This window comes from Mobula hypostoma, chromosome 3 (genome assembly GCF_963921235.1).
Source record: "Mobula hypostoma chromosome 3, sMobHyp1.1, whole genome shotgun sequence".
Lineage (NCBI taxonomy): Eukaryota > Metazoa > Chordata > Chondrichthyes > Myliobatiformes > Myliobatidae > Mobula > Mobula hypostoma.
The window spans coordinates 188,984,682-189,012,588 of record NC_086099.1 but is presented as its reverse complement, the minus strand read 5'-3'; the positions used below and the strand labels follow the sequence as shown (position 1 = coordinate 189,012,588).

At 41.5% G+C, this 27,907-nt stretch overlaps 2 protein-coding genes across 2 annotated transcripts in view; one reads left to right on the top strand and one right to left on the bottom strand.

Annotated features, from left to right (window-relative positions):
* Window positions 1–2,060, bottom strand: part of pdss1 (prenyl (decaprenyl) diphosphate synthase, subunit 1) — a 38,610-nt gene extending 36,550 nt beyond the window's left edge. The window contains exon 1 of the mRNA XM_063044287.1: window positions 1,902–2,060. Coding sequence (XP_062900357.1) covers window positions 1,902–2,060 — 159 coding nt within the window. The remainder of the gene's footprint in view (window positions 1–1,901) is intronic.
* Window positions 2,061–2,284: 224 nt separating this feature from the next.
* LOC134343635 (protein adenylyltransferase SelO-like) overlaps window positions 2,285–27,907 on the top strand; it is an 80,163-nt gene continuing 54,540 nt past the window's right edge. Inside the window, exons 1-8 of the mRNA XM_063042398.1 lie at window positions 2,285–2,837; window positions 13,903–14,021; window positions 14,745–14,873; window positions 15,996–16,060; window positions 26,470–26,526; window positions 26,607–26,705; window positions 27,151–27,218; window positions 27,336–27,423. Coding sequence (XP_062898468.1) covers window positions 2,567–2,837; window positions 13,903–14,021; window positions 14,745–14,873; window positions 15,996–16,060; window positions 26,470–26,526; window positions 26,607–26,705; window positions 27,151–27,218; window positions 27,336–27,423 — 896 coding nt within the window. The 5' untranslated portion in view covers window positions 2,285–2,566. The remainder of the gene's footprint in view (window positions 2,838–13,902; window positions 14,022–14,744; window positions 14,874–15,995; window positions 16,061–26,469; window positions 26,527–26,606; window positions 26,706–27,150; window positions 27,219–27,335; window positions 27,424–27,907) is intronic.

Genomic DNA, 27,907 nt, shown 5'->3' with positions numbered 1-27,907 from the left:
AGCTCATGTTGTTCCGTTATTTAAAAAAGGCTCCAAAAGTAAACCAGGTAATTACAGGCTGGACAACACACATAAAAGTTGCTGATGAATGCAGCAGGCCAGGCAGCATCTCTAGGATGGACAGGGTCCTGACGAAGGGTCTCGGCCTGAAACGTCGACTGCACCTCTTCCTAGAGATGCTGCCTGGCCTGCTGCGTTCACCAGCAACTTTTATGTGTGTTGCTTGAATTTCCAGCATCTGCAGAATTCCTGTTGTTTGCGGTTTTAAAATTACAGGCTGGTGAGCCTGACATAAATAATAGGTAAATTATTGGAAGGTGTTCTGAGAGATTAGATATACAAGTATTTGGACAGCCAAGGGCTGATTAAGGATAGTCAGCATAGCTTTGTGCATGGTAGATCGTGTTTAATGAATCTTGCAGAGTTTTTTTGAGGAGGTTACTGAGAAAATAGATGAAGGAAAGGCTATGGATGTTGTCTAAATGGACTTTAGTAAGGCCTTTGACAAGGTCCCACATGGGAGGTTAGTTCAGAAGGTTCAGACAGTAGGTATCCATGGAGAGGTTGTAAACTGGATTCAAAATTGGCTGTGTGGGAGAAGACAGAGTGGTAGTGGATGATTGCAGATCAGACTGGAGGCCTGTGACTAGTGGTGTGTCTCAAGAATCTGTGCTGGGACCATTGTTGTTTGTTGTCTATATAAATGATCTAGATAATGTGGTAAATTGGATCAGCAAGTTTGCTGATGACACTGAGATTGGAGGTGTTGTGGACAGCAAGGCTTTCAAAGCTTGCAGAGGGATCTGGACCAACTGGAAAAATGGGCCAGAAAATGGCAGATGGAATTTAATACAGACAAGTATAAGGTGTTGCATTTTGGAAGGACAAATCGAGGTAGGACATGCACAGTAAATAGTAGGGCACTGAGGAGTGCGGAGGAACAAAGGTCTGGGAGTTCAGATACATAATTCCCTGAAAGTGGCGTCACAGGTAGACAGGGTTGTAAAGAAGGCTTTTGGCATCCTGGCATTTATAAATCAAAGTCTTGAGAAAAGGAGTTGGGATGTTATGGGGAGGTTGTATAAGACATTGGTGAGGCCAAATTTGGAGTATTGTCAACAGTTCTGGCCACCTAACTATAGGACTTAGATTAGGAGAGATAAATACAAGAGGACATGGCTTTAGGGTGAAAGGGGGAACATCTTCACTCAGAGTGCTGGGACTGTGGAACGAGCTGCCATCTGACATGGTAAATGCGGGCTCACTCTTAAGTTTTAAGAATAAACTGGATAGGTACGTGGATGGGAGAGGTCTGGAGGGTTATGGACTGGATGCAGGTCAATGAGACCAGCGGAATAATGTTTCGGCACACACTAGAAGGGCCAAATGGCCTGTTTTCTGTGCTGTAGTGTTCTACGGAATATATTTATAAGGTACTTATTGTTAGCAGTGCACTGTGACGCTCATAGCCCACAAATAAATTATATTTCTCAGTGCCATGCATGGACCATTCAACCACCATTTCCCTCTTACATAATGAAAACCGCTCGTAATCTACTTCCATTATTAATTTCGTTATTGTCACCTCAGCAGTTCATTTTACACTACAATCTTTGCAGTATCGTCGTTGTATTTATGATGACTTGTTCTGTTTACTCTATGAACTTTACGCAAGCGATGAACTTCAATGCACCTTAGTGACAATAAAGTAATCTGAGCCTGAATCTTCGGAGACGTCAGGTCTGACTGAGGCTTTGTCCCAGTTCGCCCTAACCGAAAGCACCTCGACAGGAGCACGGACCGCGGCTGTACCACAAACGCCGGTGGCAGCATGATGACCTTGCCCTTGTTTTCACCTCAACCCACCCCAATCGCCCCCTTTCTTCTCCTGAGCTTCTTACCTTGGCGAGGGCGCGCCCGTGCCACCCACCATCTCCGGCCACGAGTAGCTCGGTCGGACAGCCCCGGTAACCGTTCAAAACGCCGCAGACACTCAAAACCCCTCCCGCCAACACCTGCCTCCCATTCCACAGGCAGCCACGGCTCAAAGACAGCGCCATTTTTACCGGCCTCTGTCCTTAAAGCCGGCGAAGGAGCCTGGGAGTGCGGGCTCGACCAAATCATAGTGGGCATTTTCTTTATTTTAATCGCTGCAATGTCTAGAACAACCCAACTAGGAATAAAAAAAATCTACATTGTTTAAAAAAATCGGAGCTATTTTTTAAAGGTTGAAAGTTAATGAAGTTTCACCCGGAACTTATTCTGGTCAAAGTGGGTCATTAGCTATTCCTGAGCGGAGTTCGCTGTTGTTGTGGGTCCTACGTAGTGGTGCATTTGGGGTAGCGCGTCTTTTTGCCGTGATCTATTTCAAAACTGTCCTTTGTGGCAAATCATACCTCATGCTGAGTATTTTATTGAATCAAGTTGCTACTTGGAATTTCGTGGCACCAATTAGTGTTTATATTTTCTCTAAGGAAAAATTTAAATCAACAGTGAAATTATTTCGTGCTGATGAGTGTCCTATCCAGACATCGTTCAAGATGTGCATCTGTTGGTTCTTGTTAAAATGAGACGAATGAATTTACAGAGAACTCTGGCTGGAACAATGCTCAAACATGATCTAATGAAGATTCTTGTGTTGTTGCTTTCTGTATCAACCATTGGGATTTTCTCTCGAGGAGGAAGAACGGACTTTGAAGCTGCTGCTGTGTCTGAATGCATTTCAGTTGATAGTCATTTTTATTCTCTTAAGGGTCATGATACTTCGGGTTACAACAAAGTTGATCATAAAAGGTCATCAATGGATGGGTGGAATTTAACTTCACAGAAGTTATTAGGTAAATTAAGTAATTTTCTATGGATATAGTATAAATATTAAAATAAATTAAGTTATTTAAGGGCCTAGAATAGTTAGGTCAATATAACAGCACTTTCTATTGACCTATGTTGGAGAAAAATGTGTTGCAATATTATACAGTAAAGATGAGTGAATTGGTATATTTTGGAAAATATTTGTGACTTCTGCTAGGCTCTTTTCACAAATTATCCATGTCCATATATATCCATATACCCGCCCCAGCTCTGTGTGAAAACCTTGTCACTCAGTTCCCCTTTAAATATCTCCCCTCTCACCTTAAGCCTATAGCTTCTAGTTTTGGAGTACCCTACCCTGGGAAAAAAGTCGGCAATCGAATGACTGAATCATAGTGAGGTTAAGCAGTCACCTTATTTATACCCTTTCATGATTTTATATATCTCTGTAAGGTCAGTCCTCAGCCTCCTGTGCAGCAGAGAAAACATCCTCCGTTTAACCATTCTTTCCTTGTAACTTAAGCCCTCTATTCCCAGCATTGACCTTCTGAATCTTCTATACACCTTTTCTAACTTAATCACATCCTCCCAGAAGATAGGCAACCAAAACTATGCTCTATAGTCCAGGTGTAATCTCACCAACACGTTGTACAGTTGCAACATGATGTCACAACTCTTGTATTCAATGCCCTGACCAATGAAAGCAAGCGTACTTAATTTACTTGTATCATCACTTCCAGGAAACTGTGTTTGTACCTAAAGTCTCTATTTTACAACACCTCAGGATGCTGCCATTTGGGTAGATCCTGCTCTGGTTTAACTTCGTAAAATGCAATATTTCTCTCTTGTGTGAGTTAAATTCCATCTGCTATTCCTTGTCTCATTATCCCAGTTAAAGTCATACAATACAGAAACAAGGACTTCAGCCAAACTTGCCCACACCGATCAAGATGCCCACCTAAGCTAGTCCCATCTGGCCGAGTTTGGTCCATATCCCTCAAAAACCTTTCCCATCCATATGCCTGTCCAAGTTTCTTTTAAATGTCGTTAATATATGTGAAATGTGAGGAGGATGTTATGAGAATGCAGGGTGACTTGGACAGGCTGGGTGAATGGGCAGATGCAGTTTAATGTGGATAAATGTGAGGTTATCTACTTTGGTGGTAAGAACAGGAAGGCAGATTATTATCTAAATGGAGTCACGTTAGGAAAAGGGGAAGCACAATGAGATCTAGGTGTTCTTGTACATCAGTCACTGAAAGCAAGCATGCAAGTACAGCAGGCAGTGAAGAAAGCTAATGGCATGCTGGCCTTCATAACAAGGGGAATTGAGTATAAGAGCAAAGAGGTCCTTCTGCAGTTGTACAGGGCCCTGGTGAGACCACATCTGGAGTACTGTGTGCAGTTTTGGTCTCCAAATTTGAGGAAGGACGTTCTTGCTATTGAGGGAGTGCAGCGTAGGTTCACAAGGTTAATTCCCGGGATGGCGGGACTGTCATATGTTGAAAGATTGGAGCGACTGGGCTTGTATACTCTGGAATTTAGAAGGCTGAGAGGGGATCTTATTGAAACGTATAAGATTATTAAGGGATTGGACACGCTGGAGGCAGGAAGCATGTTCCCACTGATGGGTGAGTCCAGAACCAGAGGCCACAGTTTAAGAATCGGGTAGGCCATTTAGAACGGAGTTGAGGAAAAACTTTTTCATCCAGAGCGTTGTGGATATATGGAATGCTCTGCCCCAGAAGGTTGTGGAGGCCAAGTCTCTGGATCCTTTCAAAAAAGAAATGGATAGAGTTCTTAAAGATAGCGGAATCAAAGGTTATGGGCATAAGGCAGGAACTGGATACTGATAGTGGATGATCAGCCATGATCACAGTGAATGGCGGTGCTGGCTCAAAGGGCCAAATGGCCTACTCCTGCATCTATTGTCTATATCTGCTCAACCATTTCCTCTGGAGTTCATTCCATGTGCACAAGAGATTCCACAGATGCTGGAAATCCAGAACAACACACACAAACTGCTGGAAGAACTCAGCGGGTCAGACAGCATCTATGGAAATGAATAAACAGTCCATGTTTTGGGCTGCAGCCCTTCTTCAGGACTGGAAAGGAAGGGGGAAGAAGCCAGAATCAGAAGGTGGGGGAGGGGAAGGAGTACAAGCTAGAAGGTGATAGGTGAAGCCAGGTGGGTGGGGTGGGGAAATGAAGTGAGAAGCTGGGAGGTGATAGGTGGAAAAGGTAAAAGGCTAGAAAAGAAGGAATCTGATAGGAGAGGAGAGTGGACCATGGGAGAAAGGGAATGAGGAGGGGCACCGGTGGAAAGGTGGTAGGCAAGGGAGAAGAGAAATAGTAAGAGGGGGCCCAGAGTGGGGAATTGAAAAGGTTAGGGGATGGGGGAATTACCAGAAGTTGGAGAAATCGGAATTTGTGCCATCAGGTTGGAGGCTATCCAGTTGGAATATGAGGTGATTCTCCTCCAATCTTGAGAGTCTCCTTGTTGTGGCAGAAGAGAAGTCCATCGACTAACATGTCATAATGGTGTCACGTACCCCGTGACAGGGGTTAAGAAACCAGCAGAAACACAAACCACTTTGGAGTCTCGTATTGCTAACAACTAATAATAGTTATTAGTAACTACACAATACAGTAATATAAATGTAGATAAATCAAACAGGTTAGCAATGATTATATATAAAAGTAAGTGTGGAATACATATATATGAAAAAACCAAGCTGCTTTAAGTCTAGGGGTAAAAAGATACAGTCTTACGATGTTGAGTAAAGTTCAGTTCAGTTCAGTTCATGGTATGTAGTTGAGTAGTGATGGGGAGAGAGAGGGAGAGTGAGTTGAGTCTTCAGGTGAGCTGATGCCGTCGATCTTCTCGTCGTCCTTCAGAATCCTTGACAAGTCACCGACTGTGACTTTAACCGGAGGGACCTGTCTTCTGTGGTGGAGCTATCACCCAGGCGAGGGCAGACACATAGACAACTCCCCACCAGTCAACCCCTTCTTTACGCTGGAATAGCAATTTGGATCGATCCGCCTGATAGGTCCTCCAAAACCCACTTTTCCTACGGGCACAACAATGCTCATTCAGTGTCCAGGTCATGTGTCGTGAGGTCTGTATCATCTGACCTCCTATTTATTTCTCTGTGCTGAGAATCACCTGTCACTCAAAGTGTCCCTCCTTCCTTTATCTGTAAAGGAGTGCACAAGCAGGCAACCGGTCCTTGAAAGTAACATCAGCAATCTGCCTTTGGTCACCATAGCAACCTTCGAGCTGCTCGGTGCTGTCTCCAACTCCAAACTCAGTAAAAATCCAGAGTTACTTCCAATGCCTTAAAATGACAGTCCAACTGTTAATCTTCGTCTCTCTCTCTTCCAAAAGCAACATATTGGTGGTAAATCTCTCTTTTCCAAACAAACCATCAATGATAAATGTCTCTTTCCAAACAGTTAATAGGGGTGCTCCTGGATCCCCTCACAATGGGAATGGGGATTGGAATTAAAATGATTCTATTTTGCAAATGGAGTGAAAGTGGTCCCCCAGTTTACATCAGGTCTCACCAATGTAGAGGGGGGTCACATCAGGAATGCTAATGACAGTAGACAACCCCAATAAACTTGCAGGTGAAATGTTAGTGTTGTCTCACCTGGACGGACTGTTTGGGGCTCCAAATGGAGTTGAGGGAGGAGGTGAATGGACAGGTATAGCACTTCTTCCACTTGCAGGGATAAGTGTCAGGAGGGAGATTAGTAGGAAGGGACGAATAGGCAAGGGAATCATGGAGGGAGCGATCCCAGTGGAAATCTACTTATCTATTTATTCAGAAATACAGCACAGAATGCTCTTCCAGTCCAAAAGCTGCACTGCCCAGCAACCAACCCATTTAACACTAGCCTAGTCACAGGATAATTTACAATGACCAATGAACCTACTAACCAGTATGTCTTTAGAATGTGGGAGGAAACGAGAGCAGCTCGAGGAAGGCCACACGCTTCACCAGAAGGACGTCCATACTTCTTACAGCCGCATCGGGATTTAACTCTGAACTCCAATGCCCTGAGCTGCAATAGTGTCTTGCTAACTGCTACACTACCATGGTACCCCTACACTAAGTGGAGAGTGAGGGGGGAGGTAAAGATGTGTTCAATAGTAAGGTCCTATTGAAGATGGCGGAGGTTGTGGAGTATGGTGTGCAGGGTGTTAAGGCTTATCGGGTGGTAGGTGAGGACAAGAGGATCTCTATCCTATTAAGATGACAGGAAGATGGGTTGAAGGTGGATGTTTGGGAAATGAAGGAGATGTGCCTGAGAGCAACATCAATGCTGAACGAAGGATAATTCTTTGAAGAAGGGCAACATGTCTGATGTTCTGGAAAAGAAAGCCTCATCCTGACCCAGATGCGGCAGAGACAAAGGAACTGAGTAAAGGGAATGACGTTTTTACAGGAGACAAGGTGGGAGGAGGTATAGTCAATATAGTTGTGGGAATTGGTTGATTTATAAAAGAGACCAGGAAATAGTTTGATTAAGAAAGGCGAGAGAGGTGTCAGAAATGGACCAAGTGAATTTAAGGGGAGGGTGGCAGTTGAAAGAAATTGCCAAGCTCAAGTTTGGATGCATGAAGCAGCACCAATGCAGTTGCAAAGTTAGCAGAGAAAGAGTTGAAGAGCATTACCAGGAAGGCATGGAACATGGACTGTTCCACAAGCCAACAAAAAGACAGATATAGCTGGGGCCTATGTGGGTGTCTGTGGCCACATCTTGAGTTTGGAGGAAGTGGGAGGTCTGAAGGAAAAGCTGTTGCGTTTGAGGGCCAGATGGAGAGGAACTGATTGTATCTTGTTGAGTAAGGCCTTCTTGGTGGGGGATACAATTGTATAGGAACTAGAAATCCAGGTTGAAAATGAGGTGATCAGGAACTGAAAGTTGTTGAGATCGAGGGCATGTGAAACGTCACAGATGTAAGTGGGAAGGGATTGAACCAAATGGAATAAAATGGAGTTTGTATGTGGACACAAGTTCAGTGGGGCAGGAGCAGTCAGAAACAATTGGCTGGATAATCAGGTTTGTGGATCTTGGGTAGGAGGTAGAAATGTGGAAACTATGAGGCTCGTGACAGTGGATGGGAGTTCTCCAGAGTTGCTGAGGTTGATGATGGTGTTGGAGATAATGTCCTGATGGTGCTAAGTGGGTCTTTTTCAAGGGGTAGGTAAGAGGAGGTGTCTGAAAGTTGCTGCCTAGCCTCTGCAAGGTAGAGGTCAGTTTGCCACACTACAGCAGCACCCGCTTTGTCTGTAGAGTTGAAGGTAAGGTTGGGATTGGAATGGAGAGAGTGGAGGGCAAGGTTCGAAGAGGAGAGAGGAGTGCTGGAGTTAAGACTGTTAATGTTTGATCTGCAATTAGAGCAGGCAGTAAACCAGAGTGGGGTGTCCAAGATGTCATTCCATGTGTGATCCATTCTCTGGGTGAAATAGTTGCCTCTCAGGTTCCAATTAAATTTCTTCCATTTCACTTTAAACCTATACCCTCTATTTCTCGATTTTGCAATCCTGGCAAAGAGACTCTAGATTCAGTTTATCCTTATGATTTTATACACCTGTATGAGATTCTCCTATACTCCAGTAAATAAAGTCTTAGCCTGCTCAACTTCTCCCATTAATTCAGTCCTTCGAATGCTGGCAACATCCTCTGCATTCTTTCTAGCTTGACATTTTTCCTCTAACAAGCTGACCAAATCTGAACACAATATTTCAAATGTGGCCTCTCCAATGTCTTGTACAACTGCAACATAACATCCCAGCTTCTATGCTCAGTGCTTTAACTGATGAAGCATGCTAAAAGCCTTCTTCACTATCCTGTCTACGGGACCATGTACTTGTACTCCTAGGTCCCTTTATTTTATAACAATCCCCAAGACTGTACCATTCACTGTTAAAACCCTACCCTGATTTGTCTTTCCAAATTGTAACACCTTATACCTATTTGAAATGAATTCTGATTTGCCATTTCTCAGCCCACTTAACCAGCTGATCAAGATCCCACTGTAATTCCTGATAACCATCTTCACGGTCTATGATTTACCCTCATTTAGTTATTCTAGACTGTGCTGTAATCTTAGATAACCTTCTTCCTTGTCCACTATACCACCAATTTTGGTGTTATCTGCAGACTTGCTAACCATGCCACAAACATTCTTATCTAAATCATTAGATATGTTCAACAAACAATGGAAGATTCAACTTGGTGGCATAGCACTGGATGCAGTCCTCCATGCACAACTCTCCACAACCACCCTCTGCCCCCTACCCCAAGCCAGTTTTGTTTTCTATAGGCCAGCCCACCCTGGACCCCACATGATCTATCCTCTGGGCCAGCCTACCGTTCAGAAACTTGTCAAAGGGCTTCCTAAAGTCCAGATAGACAATGTCTACTGCCTTGTCCTCTCAAATACACTTGGTTACCTCTTCCAAAAAACTCACAAGTGCAATTTGATCTCTTGGCTTCCCACAATGTCCTGGAATACGCTTAGTCAGGTATCTTTATATAATTTAAGATCATATGCACTTTCTCTTTTCAGGACATTTCTGTTCCCTGAATACCTTGGCTTCTGCAGAGTAATTACAGATGAGAAGTATTCATTTAAGACTTCGCCCATCTCCTGTGACTCCACCACTCCACCATGGACAACCACATTAATCCTTCTGGGGACTACTCTCTCCTTGGGTAGCCTTTTACTTATATAATCTCTTAGAATTCTCTTCTATCTGTCAGAAATATCTCATGCCCTCTTTTTACTTTTCTGATTTCTGTCTACATCCCTTTAAAAGGTTTTGCTTGTTCCCAGCTGACTGTACTTGACATATCACTCCTTCTTTTCCCTAACCAGAGCCTCAGTATTCCTCATCAACCAGGATTCCCTCATCCTGCCAGTTTTGCCCTTCACTTTTACAGGAACATGTTGGCCCTGACACTCTCCTCATGTCACTTTTAAAAGCCTCCCACTTGCTAGATGCCCCTTAATCTGCTAACAGCTTCCCGCAATAAACTTTTGCAAGTTCCTGTCTAATGCCATCAAAATTAGCCTAGCCCAGTTTAGCTTGTTGGCTAATTCTATCTTTTTCCATAACTATTTAAAAGCTAATAAAATTATAGTCACTGGTCCCAAAGTGCTTCTCCACTGACAAATCAAACACTGCCTTATTTCCCAAGAAAAGGCTGAGTGTTGCCCCCTCACTAGAAAGGTCATTAGCAGATGGCACAAAAGAACTTTTCTGGATATGGTGTACAAACTTGTTCACCCCTATGCACTATTACAATCACAGTCAATATTAGGGAAGTTAAAATACTCCTACAGTACAACCCTGTTATTTCCTACAGCTAACTGTGATATTCCTACACATTTGCTTCTGTAATTCCTGCTGATTATTAGGGTGGTTATAGTATCCCATCAAGGTGATCACCCTTTCCTTATTTCTAAGTTCTACCCATATACAAGTGTCCCCCGCTTTTTGAACATTTGCTTTACAAAACCTCACTGTTACGAAAGACCTACATTAGTACCCTATTTTCGCTTTCAGAAGGTGTTTTCACTGTTACAAAAAAAAATTCAGCGCGCAATAAAAAATTCAGCGCGCGAAAAGATCAGTGCATGATAAAAGACAGTGCACCCCGAGCAGCCACTCTCCCCCGGATTCGGAACTGCTTTGCTTTAACACGTGCCTGTGAGCAGCCGTTTGCAAGATGAGTTCTATGGTATCGGAAAAGCCTGAAAGAGCTCGTAAGGGTGTTACACTTACGATAAAACTAGACATAATTAAACGTTTTGACTTTGGTGAACGAAGTAAGGACAACGTGAGTTTGGCTTGTGGAAGCTGATGAACATGATGCTGAAGAGGTTTTGGCATCCCGTCACCAAGAACTGACAGATGAAGAGCTGATGCAATTGGAAGAAAAAAGGATAACAATCAAAACCGAATGAGTAATGATAAAGTATGACTTTAATTTTGAAAGGGTACATTGGTTTAGGGGATATTTGCAGGATGGTTTGAGTCTTTATTAAAGAACTGTGTGATAGGAAAATGCGCGAGGCTCAGCAGTCAAGCAAGCCTTCCACATCAGCTGCAGCAGACGACGAACCTCGACCTTCGACATCGAGGCAGGCAGAGATAGAAGAAGATGAGCTGCCTGCTCTAATGGAAACAGGCGACGAGATGACACCCCAGTGTCCCACCACCCCAACACCCAGGCCACGGACAGATACTGTACCAATTCGCGGAGAATGCAAAGGTAGCCGGGAGGCACACAGCACATCTTTAAGAAAAAAGCCGAAATAAACATTCTAATTAATTAGCTGCCGCCGACAAGTAATTGTCAGTCCAGGTCAGAGATGACGCAATCGGAAATCGGCACTGATCTGGGCCGACAATTACGGGCGGCACCTAATTAATTAGCATGTTTGTTTTGGCTTTTTTCTTAAAGATGTGCTGTGTACCACCTGGCTACCGCTGGACCCCTGCGTTCTTTGCGGTAATGTATCGCTCAGCAGCCTGGAGGGTGGGGGCCACTGCACCACCCAAACTCTGACAAGTCTAACACACCATCATCAGTGTGCTCGCTGTCTTCCCGATTCCTGTAAGTGAAACTACACTGTACGTACATTATTTCTTGCTTACTTTAAGTCGAATTTGCCTCGACTTTCTAATCTGCCTTATTACTACTTCGGGTTCCTTCGCCTGCTAGACTAGTTTAAACTCTCCCAGCTAACTAGCCAATCTCTCCACTAGGATATCAGTCCTGAAAATTAGAATCAGAGTTAAGCACTTGGCCCAGGTTCTTGCAGCACAATTCATTAAGATCATGGTTGACCCTTTTACCTGACTACCACTTTTTTCCATTTCCATTGATTCTATTACTGTCCAAATGTCTCTCCCTTAAATATGCCCAGCAACTAGACCTCTACAGCCCTTCAGATTTCCAAAAATTCAGAACCCTCTGGGTGAAAATATATCACAAACAACAGAAAATCTGCAGATGCTGGAAATCTGAGCAACACACACAAAAGGCTGGAGGAACTCAGCAGGCCAGGCAACATCTATGGAAAAAAGTACAGTCAACATTTCTGGCCGAAACCCTTCAGCAGGACTTTGGCCGGAAATGTTGCCTGTACCTGCCTGGCTGCCGTAGATGCTGCCTGGCCTGCTGAGTTCCTCCAGCATTTTGTGTGTGTTGCTTGAGTGAAAATATTTCTTGTCATCTCTGTTCCAAATGATACTATTTTATTGAGACTGTGACCCCTGTTCTGGGAACTCCAGACAGGAGAAATATCTCCTGTGCATTTCCTCTTCCTTAAAATTCTTCTCAAGGATCTGGGCAAGGCCATTATGTATTGCCCATCTTTAACTGTCCAAGAGAAGGTAATGATCAGCTGACTTTTGCAATTGCTGCAGTTGCTCTGGTGACGATATTTCAACATTTATACATTTCAATGAGATCATCTCTCTTCCAAAGTGCACAGGGCACATCAGCTTAATATCTCCTTACATGAGAAACCTCCCCATCACAAGAATCAATCTTAAAACCAATTTAACTCATATCTGTAGTTGTAATTTCTGTAATTCTAACTTTGACACTTACTCCAGCAATTGTTTCAAGGAGTTAGTTTCCATCTATGTGGTGATGAATCCTTTCTGCAGTTCCCAAGCAAGTTTCTACAGGTTTGTCCTCAAGCCCTCATTACTCCAGAAATTGGTTGATTGTTGCTAGTTCTTGTTACTGTTGTTTGCTGATAAGTTAGTTTGAGGAGGAGACAATTTTTATCTTCTCAGCACTGAAAATTTTCTTAAAAATTCAATGCACAGTTGTACCTTAGAAGTTATAAGGGAGGGGAAGAAAAGCAGGGTAGCCTTGTTTGTATATGAAAAATGTCTTTTACAAAATCTTCAGAATACAGCCTTTTTTAAAAAGTACAGTGGATTCTGGTTGATTGGGACACTTTGGGATCAGTGCATTTTGGCTCAATTAAGTGGCTGTCCCAATTAGCTGAAGTTTCATGGAAATAGTTTAAAAGTTATATTAAAAAAAAGACAAACTACCATTTAACTGAGTAACAAATTATGTATTTAAATTAAGCATAGAACAAGTTAGAACTGGACCAGAACTACTGCAGTACTATAAAACTGTATTAGTTTCTGATCGCTATCGGCAGAAGAATTCATCCAGTGTATGTTGCCATTTTCTCTTGATTGACTGTAAATGAACAAAATCAGCGCAGACGTCTCATGCAGATAATGGACTATTTCAAAATAAAAAACAAAATGATCAAAAATCATTTCTTTTTAAATTTGTGTCTGTTGGCCCAAGTGGATATCATAACGCATGTACACACAAAGAACACTATCCATAAACTGTTTGCTGTAAGCACTGTGTAGTATCTAACCGGTACTCAAGTGCACGCGACTGATGCTGGTTAGAAACTGTTCGGCAACGGTCTCCTGTCCCAATTGAGCAGCATAGTGTCCCAGATAAATGAAGGAAAACCTGGCTATTTTCTCGATTTGTTTTTGTTCTTTAGGATTGCTGAAAATAAACGGCTGCCCCGATAAACCTTTTGGGCCAATTTTCTGGAATCCGCTGGTTAATTCACCAAAATTATATTTTTCTTCTTCAATCTCCCTTTGTTTCTCTTCCTTCCCCCTTTCCCCTTACTTCTTTCTACCACCTTTTCCTTTGACCTTCCCTCTTCTAACAGAGATTTTGCTCTTTATTCTTACCATTTCTCTCCTACTCTGCATTCTCCACTATAACTTTAACCTCTTTGAAACTCAAAAGCTTCCTTCCTGTCTTCTCTCATCTAAATTTTATCTGTCTCTCTTGTTCACCCTTTTCTACTCACCTTTGTCCTTCTTATTCCCCTATTCAACTAATCAATGAAGATAATGGAGAGTAAAATAATTATAAACATTGTTCACTTACAATGGTAGGAAAAGGAACTTGCTCTGAGGCCACACTTTCTAACCAATGTTAAGTTTTACCTCAGTAAAAGTATTTTGCTATATTGAAATTTTATTTTCATTTTTATTACAGATTCCTTTCCACTTGACCCTATCAGGCAAAATTATGTGCGCCAAGTAAGAAAATGTATTTTTTCTGCAGTCGAGCCAACACCTTTCAAGTCTGTGGTCACACTGGTAGCAGTATCAAAGGTTATTATAGACCATCATGGTCCTTTATGTTTTTAACAAAATAAGTAGATTAAATGGACACTTACATTGGAATTAGTTCTGTGCTAAACAAAATCATTGTTCTAAATTTGCATTATTTTAACTTAGCATTAATATATAATGTTGCTTGAGATTGTAACATAATTGTGTAACTTTTGCCCTTTTATTCAGCTGCTCATGTCAAACTTTGTCTACCAACTTGACTGAGAATATAGGAACAGGAAAAAGCCCTTTAGCTTTTTGCACCTATACTCTTTTTAATTAGATGGTGGTTCATTTCATTTAGATGTCTTGATTGCCATTCCCTTAATATTCTTGGCTGATAAAATCCCAACTATTTCAGTTTTGAAATTTTCAATTCATCTTGCATAACGAAGTTAAACAAACGTTTGACTCTAAACCCATATGCTGAAGTATGTAATTATCTCAATTTTCTTCATACATATTATGAAGAAAAAATCTGGTTATATGTATTATTTTTATAGTGTCTTTTGCATTGTAAATCAACTACATACTGTTTATTGTGCATGTTAATTTGTATCAGTGATAAGATTTGTTGCAGTATAATCAGATTTTCATACCCCTTTTAGTGATTTACTATATTCTTATTTTATATAACTTTTTAACCATGTAGATTCAGTAAAATGAAAAATCCAGCAAGACCACAAAACATAACTATTCTTTAATATACAATATTTATATCAGGAAGTTGTGGAAGACATTTTGGACTTGGATGCGTCCATTACTGTGACCAAGGAATTTATTCAGTTTGTTAGTGGTGCAAGAGTTCTGCCTGGATCAATCCCTCTAGCCCACAGATATGGTGGTCATCAGGTAAAATGGATGTATATTATTATATCCTTTGCAAAACTTTAAATGTAATTTGAAGTGATTGTTGTACCAATGTTTTTATTTTTTGTTGGAGGAGTGATTCAGTAGTACAGCTAGTAATGCTGCTGCCTCGTCGTTCCAGTTTTCTCTTATTTCTTTCTACATCCCAAAAATGTATTGGTTGGTGGTAAATTGGCCACAATGTAGGTGTGTGGATCAATGCTAACATAATCTTCTACAGCAATGTAGAAATTTACTTGATATTCAAGAAGGTGAGAAGTAATGATGCTTGGAAACTCCAGTGCCCTCAAAGGATCTTTACCCCTGAATCTGATTTGGGCCATACTGACAGATATTAGGATGGTCATAACTTTGTCTTTGAACAATAGGAAGGCACAGTTGTGGAAGAGTGATTTTAAAAACTTAAATGATGTAAAATATTCAACACGGTAACAAAAAAATATACTTTGATATAAACTAGGTAGTGGCGGGTGGCTTTTCAAACTGATAAGTGGAATCTGGGGCCTTGGGGAATGGAGAGAGAGTGCAAGATTAGGACCCTAATAAAGGGAAAGGGAGTGCAGGAACTAGAGCCGCAATGGGCCTTGGTGGGTGGAAAGGGAGCCTGGGAATCAAGGCCCTAGTAAGTAGTAAAGGATCTTGGGAACCAGAGACCCAGTAAATGGAATGAAACCCAGTAAAGTGAAAAGGAATAAGGGAATTGGAGCCCTAGAAAGCCAAGAGGGATGACAACGAACCATTGAGATATCCAAATAATCAGAAGATAGATTGTCAGAGTTTTACTGTACTGGGTTGTAAAGACCAAATTATATCTGGTTCTTTTGTCGAACTTGGTAAAAGTAATTTGATCTCTGCTAGAAATGACAAGCAGCTCTTCAGTTTAGAATGAAATTGGTTGTTATGTCCTGATGTACTGAGCTCATTATCCTTATTCACCAGTTGCATGAGCAAAGTTCATATGGTACCAAAATCTGTGGCACTTTTTATTTGGAAAATGACAACCAGATGGTTAATAAATGTGCATTTTCACTGACATTTCTTAGAAGATGTTTTCTGGTGTATTTGCAAACAGACTGATTAATTTTTTTCTATCGTTTTACTCAGTTTGGTGTTTGGGCTGGTCAACTAGGCGATGGAAGGGCTCATTTTCTTGGAGCATATGTCAACAGGTAAATAAAGAAATTAAGTTTGAACTGAATGTCTATAATTTGAGCTATTTAGAAAAGAATGATAGAGGAATTCAGCAAATCATGACTATGAACATCATTAATAACACTTTATATAAATCTAGTAAGGTCTTAAGCTATATAAGACATAGGTGCAGAATTAGGCTATTCAATCCAACAAGTCTGCTCCATCATTCCATCATGACTGATTTATTATCCTTCTCAACCCCATTCTCCTGCCTTCTCTCTGTAACCATTGATGCTCTGATTAATCTAGAACCCATCAACCTTCGCCTTATATATATACACCCAGTGACCTTATATATACACCCAGTGTATATGGAGATTATTGCCTCTTGTTCTGGACTCATCCACTATAGGAAACATCCTCTCCACATCCACTCTATCTAGGCCCTTTAATATTCGATAGTTTTCCATGAGATTCCACACCCCATTCTTCTAAACTCTAGTGAGTGGAGAGCCCGTGCCATCAAATGTTACTCATATGCTAACCTTTTCATTCCTGGAATCTCTCTCATGACCCTTTCCAATGCTAGCACAACTTTTCCTTGATAAGGGACCAAAAAATGCTCAAAATACTCCCAAATGCTGACTGACCACACTTTTGCATTATAATCCTCTTGAAATGAATGCTACCATCGTATTTGCCTTCCTTACTGTTGTGCATTTAATATTTGTTACATTTGAGTGATTATATATAGGTTGGTTAAGCATTCTTGTTCTTTAAATAATTAATTACAGGTTATATGTAAAAATATATGAATTACAGGTTATATGTAAAAATACATTACTTGCATAAATCGTGTGATACATGTGCACCTCACTTAAGGTAAAGACCAAGTCAGACCTGTATTTTGGAGTCCTGTGTTTCATTAAATTAATTCAATGTTTTGAAGTTACAAAAAAAATTGGAGATGAGGCATTTTTAAAATGAACACGAGACGGCTCCTGACATGTTAAAAGGGAGCGAGGCGTTCAAACTGAAAAAACAATGCTGCAAGGAACAGTTGAATTTAAGCACATGCAGAGTCACCAAGTTTTAAAAAAATGAATAAACAGAAAATAAAGGTTCATAATAAGTGAGTGCTGGGTGATAATCATTAAAGCAGATTGATTAGCTTGATTACACAGTGGCTAATTGGCTCATGTATACTGAACTATTGGTATTTTGAAGCAAATGAAATAGCCAATGATAAGTGAGTACCAATTTTGCTGAGCTCATTAGCTTTAAAGATGTATAGTTTGCTTCGAAGTTTGACAGCGCCAACAAAATATCAGAAGAGAGCTTTGCTGGTATTGTAAAGTGATGCTGGAACACTTAGAGCCAAAGCCATTGTTGATTGCAGAACAGTTCAGGTTTCATAAGCAGAATCAAACGGAAGGGGAGTTCATTTCAGCATACGTGGCTAAATTGAAGAAATTGAATACTGTCAGGGTGGTAATGGACTTAGTGATGCACTGAGAGATCATTTAGTTTGAGGAATCTTAAAATAAGACATTCAAAAACTGTTCGTAACTGAAGTATAGATTACATTCATACTAGTAGTGGAAATTGCTGTATCAGTGGAAACAGAACCAATTGAGTTGCAGTCAGGAATGAAAGTGAGTGTGAATAAAATTGCAGTATTTAAACAGAAATCATCCTGGCCAAACAAATTGTGTTACTGTTGTGGCAGGGACTTATTCACCAAACAAGTGCAGGTTTAAGGCAAAACTTTCATAAAATGGTGGCACGTTTGTATCGCAAGGCTCAGTGTCTTACCAGATGTCGAAAAATGCTATTAACTTACCTGCTTGTTTCCTGCGTGTTCGCTCGATTCGGCTATGCGAACTACACTTACAGCAAACAGTCACTTTTGGACATTAACTATCGATGCACCAACACAGTTTTGGACTATCCATTCAACTTCAACCAACTACCTCTGGAGTTAGTGAGGACACCGCGGACCTGCATTCAACTCGCTCCGACTGGAAGGGCCTGGCGCCAGCATCGAGACCGTAAACAAAGACGGGGAAGCGTGGAGGTTTGCATGCTAGACTAAGGTGAAATCCACACCGGCCAGTGCTACCTAGCATCTTCCTCGCCAATGTTCGGTCTCTGATGAACAAGCTGGACGAATTAAGGACTTGGACCCTCACAGAAAGAAGGCTTATGGATTGCAACGTCATGTTTTTTATGGAGACGTGGCTAAACAGTGATGTCCCAAACAACGTGGTGGAACTGGAAGGGCGCACGGTCTTCAGGGCTGACAGAGCTGCAACAGCGACAGGTAAAAGAAAGGGAGGTGGTTTATGTATCTACGTGAATCGACCATGGTGTACTAACTCTTATCAGTGTTGACACTTATTGCTGTGCTAATTTGGAATACCTGATTATTAAGTGCAGACCTTTTTATCAACCACAAGAGCTTACATGCATCATTGCTGTCGCAGTTTATGTACCACCAGATGCTAATGCTAAAGTAGCCATGAAAGACCTTAGTGCTGCTATTAGCAAGCTGCAGACATTGCATCCAGACGGAGCCTTTAATGTCGCTGGGGACTTTAATCATTGTAACCTACGTACCATGCTTCCAAGATTTTACCAAAATGTATCATGCACCACAAAGGGAAATAAAACCTTAGATCATGTCTACACAAATGTGGCTGACGCTTACAAAGCCACTACCCTCCCCACCTGGGACAGTCTGACCATCTTTCATTGTTTCTGCTTCCCAAGTATAGCCCGGTCATTAAAGGTGTGAAACTCACAATGAAGACTATTAAGATCCGGCTGGAGGGGGCTGACTCTGCTCTTCAGCACCAATTCCAGCACACAGACTGGAGCGCGTTTGCTGCCCATGCCACCACAGACTCTCAGATCAACATTGACTTGTATACCAACTCTGTCCTTGAGCACATCAACAAGTGTGTAGATAGAGTGATATCACAAAAACAAATAAAAGTTTTCCCCAGTCAGAAACCATGGATGAACAGAGACATTTGCCTCCTGCTCAAAGCCAGAGATTCAGCCTTCAGGTCTGGACACTGACATAGACATAGAATAGTACAGCACAGTACAGGCCCTTCGGCCCACAATGTTGTGCCGACCCTCAAACCCTGCCTCCCATATAAGCCCCCACCTTAAATTCCTCCATATACCTGTCTAGTAGTCTCTTAAACTTCACTAGTGTATCTGCCTCCACCACTGACTCAGGCAGTGCATTCCACGCACCAACCACTCTGAGTAAAAAAACCTTCCTCTAATATCCCCCTTGAACTTCCCACCCCTTACCTTAAAGCCATGTCCTCTTGTATTGGGCAGTGGTGCCCTGGGGAAGAGGTGCTGGCTATCCACTCTATCTATTCCTCTTATTATCTTGTACACCTCTATCATGTCTCCTCTTCTCCTCCTCCTCCTTTCCAAAGAGTAAAGCCCTAGCTCCCTTAATCTCTGATCATAATGCATACTTTCTAAACCAGGCAGCATCCTGTTAAATCTCCTCTGTACCCTTTCTGATGCTTCCACATCCTTCCTATAGTGAGGCGACCAGAACTGGACACAGTACTCCAAGTGTGGCCTAACCAGAGTTTTATAGAGCTGCATCATTACATCGCGACTCTTAAACTCTAGCCCTTGACTTATGAAAGCTAACACCCCATAAGCTTTCTTAACTACCCTATCCACCTGTGAGGCAACTTTCAGGGATCTGTGGACATGTACCCCCAGATCCCTCTGCTCCTCCACACTACCAAGTATCCTGACATTTACTTTGTACTCTGCCTTGGAGTTTGTCCTTCCAAAGTGTACCACCTCACACTTCTCCAGGTTGAACTCCATCTGCCACTTCTCAGCCCACTTCTGCATCCTATCAATGTCTCTCTGCAATCTTTGACAATCCTCTACACTATCTACAATACCACCAACCTTTGTGTCGTCTGCAAACTTGCCAACCCACCCTTTACCCCCATATCCAGGTCGTTAATAAAAATCACGAAAAGTAGAGGCCCCAGAACAGATCCTTGTGGGACACCACTAGTCACAATGATCCTTGTGGGACACCACTAGTCACAATGATCCTTGTGGGACACCACTAGTCACAATAGGAGGCTTACACTGGGAGGCTTACAGCTCAGCCAGGGCCAACCTGAAGAGGGTAATCTCAGGCTAAGCACATATACAAACAGAATCGAGGAGCATTTCATCTCCTCGGACCCCCGGCACATGTGGTGTGGCATACAGGTCATTACAGACTTCAAACCACCTAGTCCTGTGCCCCCTTCCAGCTCTGCTTCCCTCCCTGATGAGCTCAATTACTTCTACACTCGCTTTGACCGAGAGAACAAGTAGGTCATCCTCAAAGCGGATCTCCCACCTGGTGAACTGCCTCTCTCACTTTCCACCTCCAACGTTTGCGTCACCCTGAGCAAGGTGAATGTACCAAAGGCAGCTGGTCCGGATGGAATACCTGGCTGTGTGCTCAGAGTCTGTGCAGGGCAGTTGGCCAGGGTCTTCACGGACATTTTTAATCTGTCCCTGGCCCAGGCAGTTGTCCCCACAAGCTTCAAGATCGCCACCATTGTGCCAGTGCTGAAGCATTTCACTGCCACGGAATGATTTCTGCCCAGATGCACTCACCTCCATCATTGCAGAATGCTTTGAGAGACTGGTTCTATCACATCTGAAATCCTGTCTGCCCACTACCCTGGAACCCCATCAATTTGCCTATCACGTCAACAGAGGACGCCATTCCACAGCACTTCACTCTGCCCTGACCCACCTGGACAGCCCCAACTCTTATGTCAGAATGCTGTTCATTGACTTTAGTTCGGCATTCAATACTGTTATCTCCTCCAAGCTGATCGCCCAATTTCACCAGCTTGCTATCAGCTGATCCCTCTGTAATTGGACCTTGGACTTTCTGACAAACAGACCCCAATCAGTTAAGTTAGACAACCTCTCCTCCTCCACTCTCACCCTGAACACTGGCATGCCTCAAGGCTATGTGCTGAGCCCTCTTCTGTACTCCCTTTTCACCTATGACTGCATTCCTGTACATGGTTCTAACTCCATAATCAAGTTCACAGACGACACCACGGTGGTTGGCCTGATCAGAGAGGATGACGAGACGGCCTACAGGGACGAGGTCCAGCACCTGGCTGCATGGTGTGCCGACACCAACCTGGCCCTTAACACCCAGAAGACCAAAGAGATCATTGTGGACTTCAGGCATGCTAGGAGCCACACTCACGTCCCCATCTATATTAACAGAGCTGTAGTGGAGCACGTATCAAACTTCAAATTCCTTGGTGTCCACATTTCTGAGGATCTCACCTGGTCCCTGAACTTCTCCACCCTGATCAAAAAGACACAACAGCGCCTTTATTTCCTGCGGAGCATCAAGAAAGCTCACCTCTGTCCTAGGATACTGACGGACTTTTACCGCTGTATCATTGAGAGCATTCTCACCAACTGCATCTCAGTGTGGTATGGCAATTGTCCTGTATCAGACCACATAGCACTCCGGCGTGTGGTGAAAACTGCCCAGCAGATTATTGGCACCCAATTGCCCACCATTGAGAACATCTACCATAAACACTGCCTGGGCAGGGTGAAAAGCATTATCAAGGATGCATGTGTTCTACAAGCTCACTCATAGACTCATCTTTCTCTAATTGGAAGCAGTTGTCTAAGATTAGAAATCAGTGGCCTGACTGATGTTCCCTGCACCTAAAACATGAGCCAATTAAGTTTTACTGCTAAGCAATTGAACTGTGCTGAATAAACAATAAACAGGAAGCTAACCCTATCTAATGAGGGCAGATAAGTCACCTGTACTAGGTGGACTACACCATAAGGTTTTGAAAGAGGTAGCAGAAGAGATTATGGACTCATTAGTAATGACCTTTCAAGAATTACTAGATTCTGGAGGACTGGAAAATTACAAATGTCATTCCATTCCTTAAGAAGGGAGGCATGTAGAAGAAAGAAACTTATAGGCTAGTTAGCCTGACTTCAGTGGTTGGAAAGATGATGTTGGAGTCTGTTGGTAAGGATGAGGTTTCAGAATACTTGAAGGCATATGACAAAATAGGCCAGTCAGCATAGCTTCAGAGAAAATTTTGCCTGATAAATCTGTTAAAAATCTTTGAGGAAATAACAAGCAGGATAGTTAAAGGACTGTCAGTGGATGTTGTTTATTTGGATTTTCGGAAGGCCTTTGACAAGGTGCCACACATAAGGCTCGTTTAACAAGATAAGTATTCATAGTATCACAGGAAAGACACTACCATGGATAGAAGATTGGCTGATGGGCAGGAATCAAAGAGTGGGAATAAAGGAGGCCTTTTCTGGTTGGCTGCTGTTGAGTAGTGTTGTGCCACATGTTGGTTTTGGGACTGTTTTTCATGGTATATGTCAAGGAATTGGATGAAGTAATTGATAACTTTGGATGAATTTGCAGATGATATAAAGATAGGTGGAGAGTCGGGTAGAAGCAGGTTGTCTTCAAGACCAGGCAGTTTGAGAGAATGGGCAAAATTGGCAGATAGAATATAGTGTAGGAAAGTGCATGGTCATGCACTTTGGTAGAGGGAATAAAGGTGTGGACTATTTTCTAAATGCAGAGAAAATTCAAAAATCTGAAGCACAAAGGGACTTCGAGTCCTTGTGTAGGATTCCCTAAATGTTAAAATGCAGGATGAGTGGTGGTAAGTGTAATGTTTTGTAACTAAACTAAACATTAAATTAATTCAAAGAAACACACAGGAGTATGAAATATGGGTCTCACTTTTTGAGGTGTTTAAGTGAGGTGCACTTGTATTGCATGATATATGCAATTAATGTATTTTCACATAATGTGTAATGAATTATTTAAAAACACTTAAATATATATACATACAAATACATAAAATTACTCAAATATTGAAAATATTAAATACACAACACTCCTGCTTAGCTATAAGCTCAATAGAATACATCTCCACTATATACACAGCATACTATATAACTCAATTACTATACAGACAATCACAGCATAGATGAAGAAGCTCCAATGATCATTTTGATGCATTAATGAAGATCACTAATGAAATTGTAATCAAAGTTCCAGGTTTTGGTAAGGGAGAAATTAAGGATTTTATTTAATAAAAACAAGTGTTTTATTAAGTAAAATTGGAAGTATTTATATTAATTTAAGGATGGAATTTACAAAGTGGCAATAAAAATTGTCTTAAATAAACTTTGTTTATTTGGTTATTATTGCATATACAGTGCCATGAAAAAATATTCAGTCCCCACAACTATTTTCACATTTTCTAAATTTAACATATATTGAAGTAGGGTTTTTTTTTTGAGCACATCTACAAAACATTGTGCAACGTGTCAAATCAAAAGAAAAATTCCAAAACCTGTTAAGTTTGCTAAAAATTTAAAACCAAAATTGTGAGGCTGAAAAAATATTCTTCTCTTGTAATTACTATGCTAGCTTTCCTCAGATGCAATACTGTATATTACATTATCAACTCACCCAGTTTATTGGTTGGAGGGAGGATCACCTGTCTTCAAAGAATTCATAAGAATAAATATCCCCCCTCTCTCTATAGTAGATTTTCAACAAACCAAACCAAAATGTAAGGCAAAAGAGCATTCAAGACAAGTCACTACTACTACGTCGACTCAGGCCTAGGGGGCCGGTGTCAGGCACGATGACGGACTCTCCACTTCTCCCTCATCAGTGTGTTCAGTTCATCTGCATTAGCCGCGCCACTGTCTTCCAGGCGCGTGTTGACCAGGGTTCATCCTCCCATGCTTGGGCTCCCATATGATGACTAGGCTGGCAGGTAGCTCAGGGTGGCATAGACAGTGCCCCGCTAGTTGCAGTCTTCTCGCCTCGATTTTAGTGGTGAGCATCGGTAGGTCATCACAGAGCTTGACGTTCGTCATGTGCTGTTGCCAACTCACGTCAAGAGCCATCCGGAGCATTTGTGTATAGCAACCATTGAGAGACTTTCGCATAGTCTTGGTGAGTGTCCACGTCTCACATCCATACGTTAGAAGGGACTCTATGACTGCTGTGAAGATCCTCTTTTTAAGCCCTCTGGTCAGGTTTGACTTCCAGGTTTCCTTCATGTCGTTCATAGCCATCCACGCCAGTGCCTTCCGTATCTTTATGTCCTTCTCCGAACTCATCATTCTTGACCCGAGGTACTTGTAGTCAAAGGCTTTCTTAATGGTAAGTCAGGAAAATGGTAACAGAGAAGCATAAGTCTGGGGAAAGGTACAAGACCATCTCAAGGGCACTGAACATTCCTTCAAGATCAGTGCAGTCCATGGTGAAGCCACTGCCACACCGTCCCTCTAAACTTTGTCACTGGAGAAGAATGGTACTTGTAAGAGAGGCTACTGTGATGCCAAGTGAGCTGCAGGAGTCAGTGGCTGAAGCCAGTCATGAAGTTCATGGCTCCACAATCTTTAAGGCTTTCCACAGAAAGGGTATTTATCGAAGTAAGAAGCCCTGGCTGAAAAAAAAAACAGCATTTCCTAGCCCGTAAAGACTTTATAAGATGTTATAAAGATGTGGATGAAGGTCGCTTGTGGTTAAGACTAAATTAGAAATTTTTGGCTTCAAAGTTATTCAGTAAGTGTGTGATAAATCTAATACTCCATATCAGCCAGCTAACACCATCCCTGCTATAAAGTATGGTGGAGGTAGCATCGTGCTATGGAGATGCTTATCAGTTTTTCAGTAGCAGGGACTGGAAATCTGGTTGGGATTGATGGGAAGATGAGTGAGTGAGGCCTCCATTAGTCAGGGTTGACCATGGACGTTATGTCCTAGCTGTCTAGATATGCAAGCCTAGGCAGTACAATATGGAGAGCAAACTGTTACCTATGTAGCAAGCTCCCCACCTCCACGCATCTAATGAACCCAAAGGAATGACAGAGACCGATACAGGTTGGTACCAGCAGTGTTGCAAGAGTTGCCAGTCAGCATTGAACTCAACGTAGGACCAACTTAGGGATTCCAGCTCTGAATTTTTCCCTCGGGGTTTACTCTCGAAACTTTCCCCATTAGTAGGTACAGCTGCAAGGCAGGAGAGATCTGAGATCAGAGTTTTCCTTCTCCTTGAGAGCTATCAACTGCAGACGATGAGCCCCATCTGCCCAAAGCGACTGGTTTTAAGGCACCAGTAGTCTGCCTTTGCTCCTTCTCCTGTCAATAGAAATGTTTCTACCAGGCTTAGTAGCTAAGCCACATGTGAAGGCTAGGAGCTAGACTTGGTTGTCAGAGGCTATTTGAAGTGCATGCCATAGGGAGCATTTAATAGGTGGTGGGAACTTGTCCCCTTTACCAACCTCAGCTATAACAACCTTAAGGAACCATGGGAAGATGAATGCTTGTAAATACAGAGAGATCCTTGATTAAAAACCTGATGGTGTCTGCCAGAAATCTTAAACTGGAGAGCAAGTTCCTCTTTCAGCAGGACAATGACTCAAAGCACATAGCCAGAGCAAACATGGAGTGGCTTCAGTTGAAGAAAATTGATGCCCTCAAGTGGCCCAGTCAGAGTCCTGACTTTAAGCCTATCGAACATCACTGACAAAACCTCAAGATTGCTGTCCACCATTGCTTTCCAACTAATCTGGCACAGCTTGAGCAAATTTGGAAGAAGGAATGAGCAAATTTTTATCCATCACATTGTGCAAAGCTTATAGAGACTTATTCGAAAAGACTAACATCTGTAATAGCTGGGAGTGGTGGTTCAACTAAGTACCGAGCAAAGGGGCATTAATACTTTTGACATTTCAGCTATTGAATTTTTAGTTTTTAGTTTTTCATGCTTTACAATTTTCCCTGTTTTTTGGGCTGTACTGTGAGCAAAGGAGCATATGATTCATAAACAAAAAAATTCAGTTAAACTAATCAAAATCACTGTTTGTAATACTCATTTATGTGAATTTAGTTTGCTGGAAGTGTTAGGCAGCATCTATATAGCTGTACTCTCCTGCCACCATCACACTACTGTGTCACCTCCTGAGTGATGGATTGTGACAATTGTTGCTGAAAGATTATGCTGGTCAGCAGGTTTTTTTCCACTAGATGCATCATAAAATGAATGAAGAAATAAAATCTCATTTTCAGTTTTGCATATGATGTTTTTGGAAAGCATCGTACATTTTGCAAATGACAACATAATGACATAGTTACTGATCAAATAATGAATTGAAATGAAGACATGTAACATGTTCCATAAATGTAAAAGAATATTTCTAACAATTAAGTTTCCATTACTGGGGAACTATAGTGAATCAAGTAATTCAATTTAATAAATTAATTATCAATACTAAAATTGTTAGAAGCGACATAATTAATATGGTAATTTATTACAAATCAGTTGTCTTTTTATAGGTATGGTACAAGATGGGAGCTCCAACTAAAAGGCTCTGGGAAGACTCCGTATTCTCGGTAACATTGACATATTTTCACTCAGTAAAACTTACTTTTAATTAGTACTGCTTTTTCTTGATTGAAATATTGTTTTCCAGGGATGGTGATGGTCGTGCTGTTCTACGCTCATCATTAAGAGAATTTCTTTGTAGTGAGGCCCTGAATTATCTTGGAATCCCTACCAGCAGAGCAGCCAGGTAGATATTCAAAAAAACAGTTCAAATTTGTTTATCTCTGATTGTTCCGAGAGAAGATTAATATCTCTTTTATCTAGATGCTTGATCTGCTGAGTGTTGCCAAATATTTCTATTTTTTTAAAATTTAATTTACATTGTTTTCCACTATTGTATAGTTTTTGGTTCACTTTCAATTCATTTCCAGAAGTGATCACTGTGGAAAAGAATTACTTGTCTCACCACAAGGATTTCTGTATTTCACTTGAATCTTATTCACATTCACTACGTTTTCCTCTGTATTTTATCTTGTGATTTTAAAAAAGGTTAGTGATTACCTTTTCAAAAATTGACAGTAATGCTGTTGATTTAAGTAATTTGTAATTTTTATGAATTATTTCTCTAGCCTAGATATAAATTACTTAGATGATCTTGAACTTAAATTTTTTTGTTGCCACTTTTTCTACAGTATTGTTTTAAGCAATGATGATGTAAAAAGGGATCAGTTCTACAATGGAAATGTGAAGAATGAAAAAGGTGCACATTTTAAGCTAATACACTAATCTGTAATTTCAAACAAACTGAAAATAAATTCACATCACATTAAGATAGAGTGGATTATATGATTTTATTGTGTTTATTATACTCTTCAAGGTGCAATAGTTCTTCGTGTTGCTAAATCATGGTTTCGCTTTGGATCACTGGAAATTTTAGCTTACTCTGGAGAGATTGAACTGCTAAGGTAATTTTAATAATTTTTGCAGCCATGTTGAATTTTCAGTGGCTAAGTAGCCATTGTATTTTTTTCATGCCACATAAAGCTAGCTTATAAATATGAGAATGTGTGCAGATACTGGAAAATGCTGGAGGAACTCAGCAGGTGAGACAATCAGTGTTTTGGACCCTTCAGGACTGTGAAGGGTCTTGGCCCGAAACGTTGAGTGTTTATTCATTTCCATAGATGGCTGCCTGACTTGCTGAGTTCCTCCAGCATTTTGTGTGTGTTACTTAAACTAGATTAGTTTGGCAGGTGGCAGTTAGTTAAAATAGGGCAGTTTATCCAGTGAATATGTGATGTGATACCTGTTTCTCAGTTATATATGTGCATGTTAATTTTCCTTTACCTATTCCAGAGTCTGTGAACTTTTCAGACACTTGATCTGTCCTGAACCTTGGTTTGCCTTGGTTCAACTGATTTAAATGTCCTGGGCAGGGACCAGTTTGAA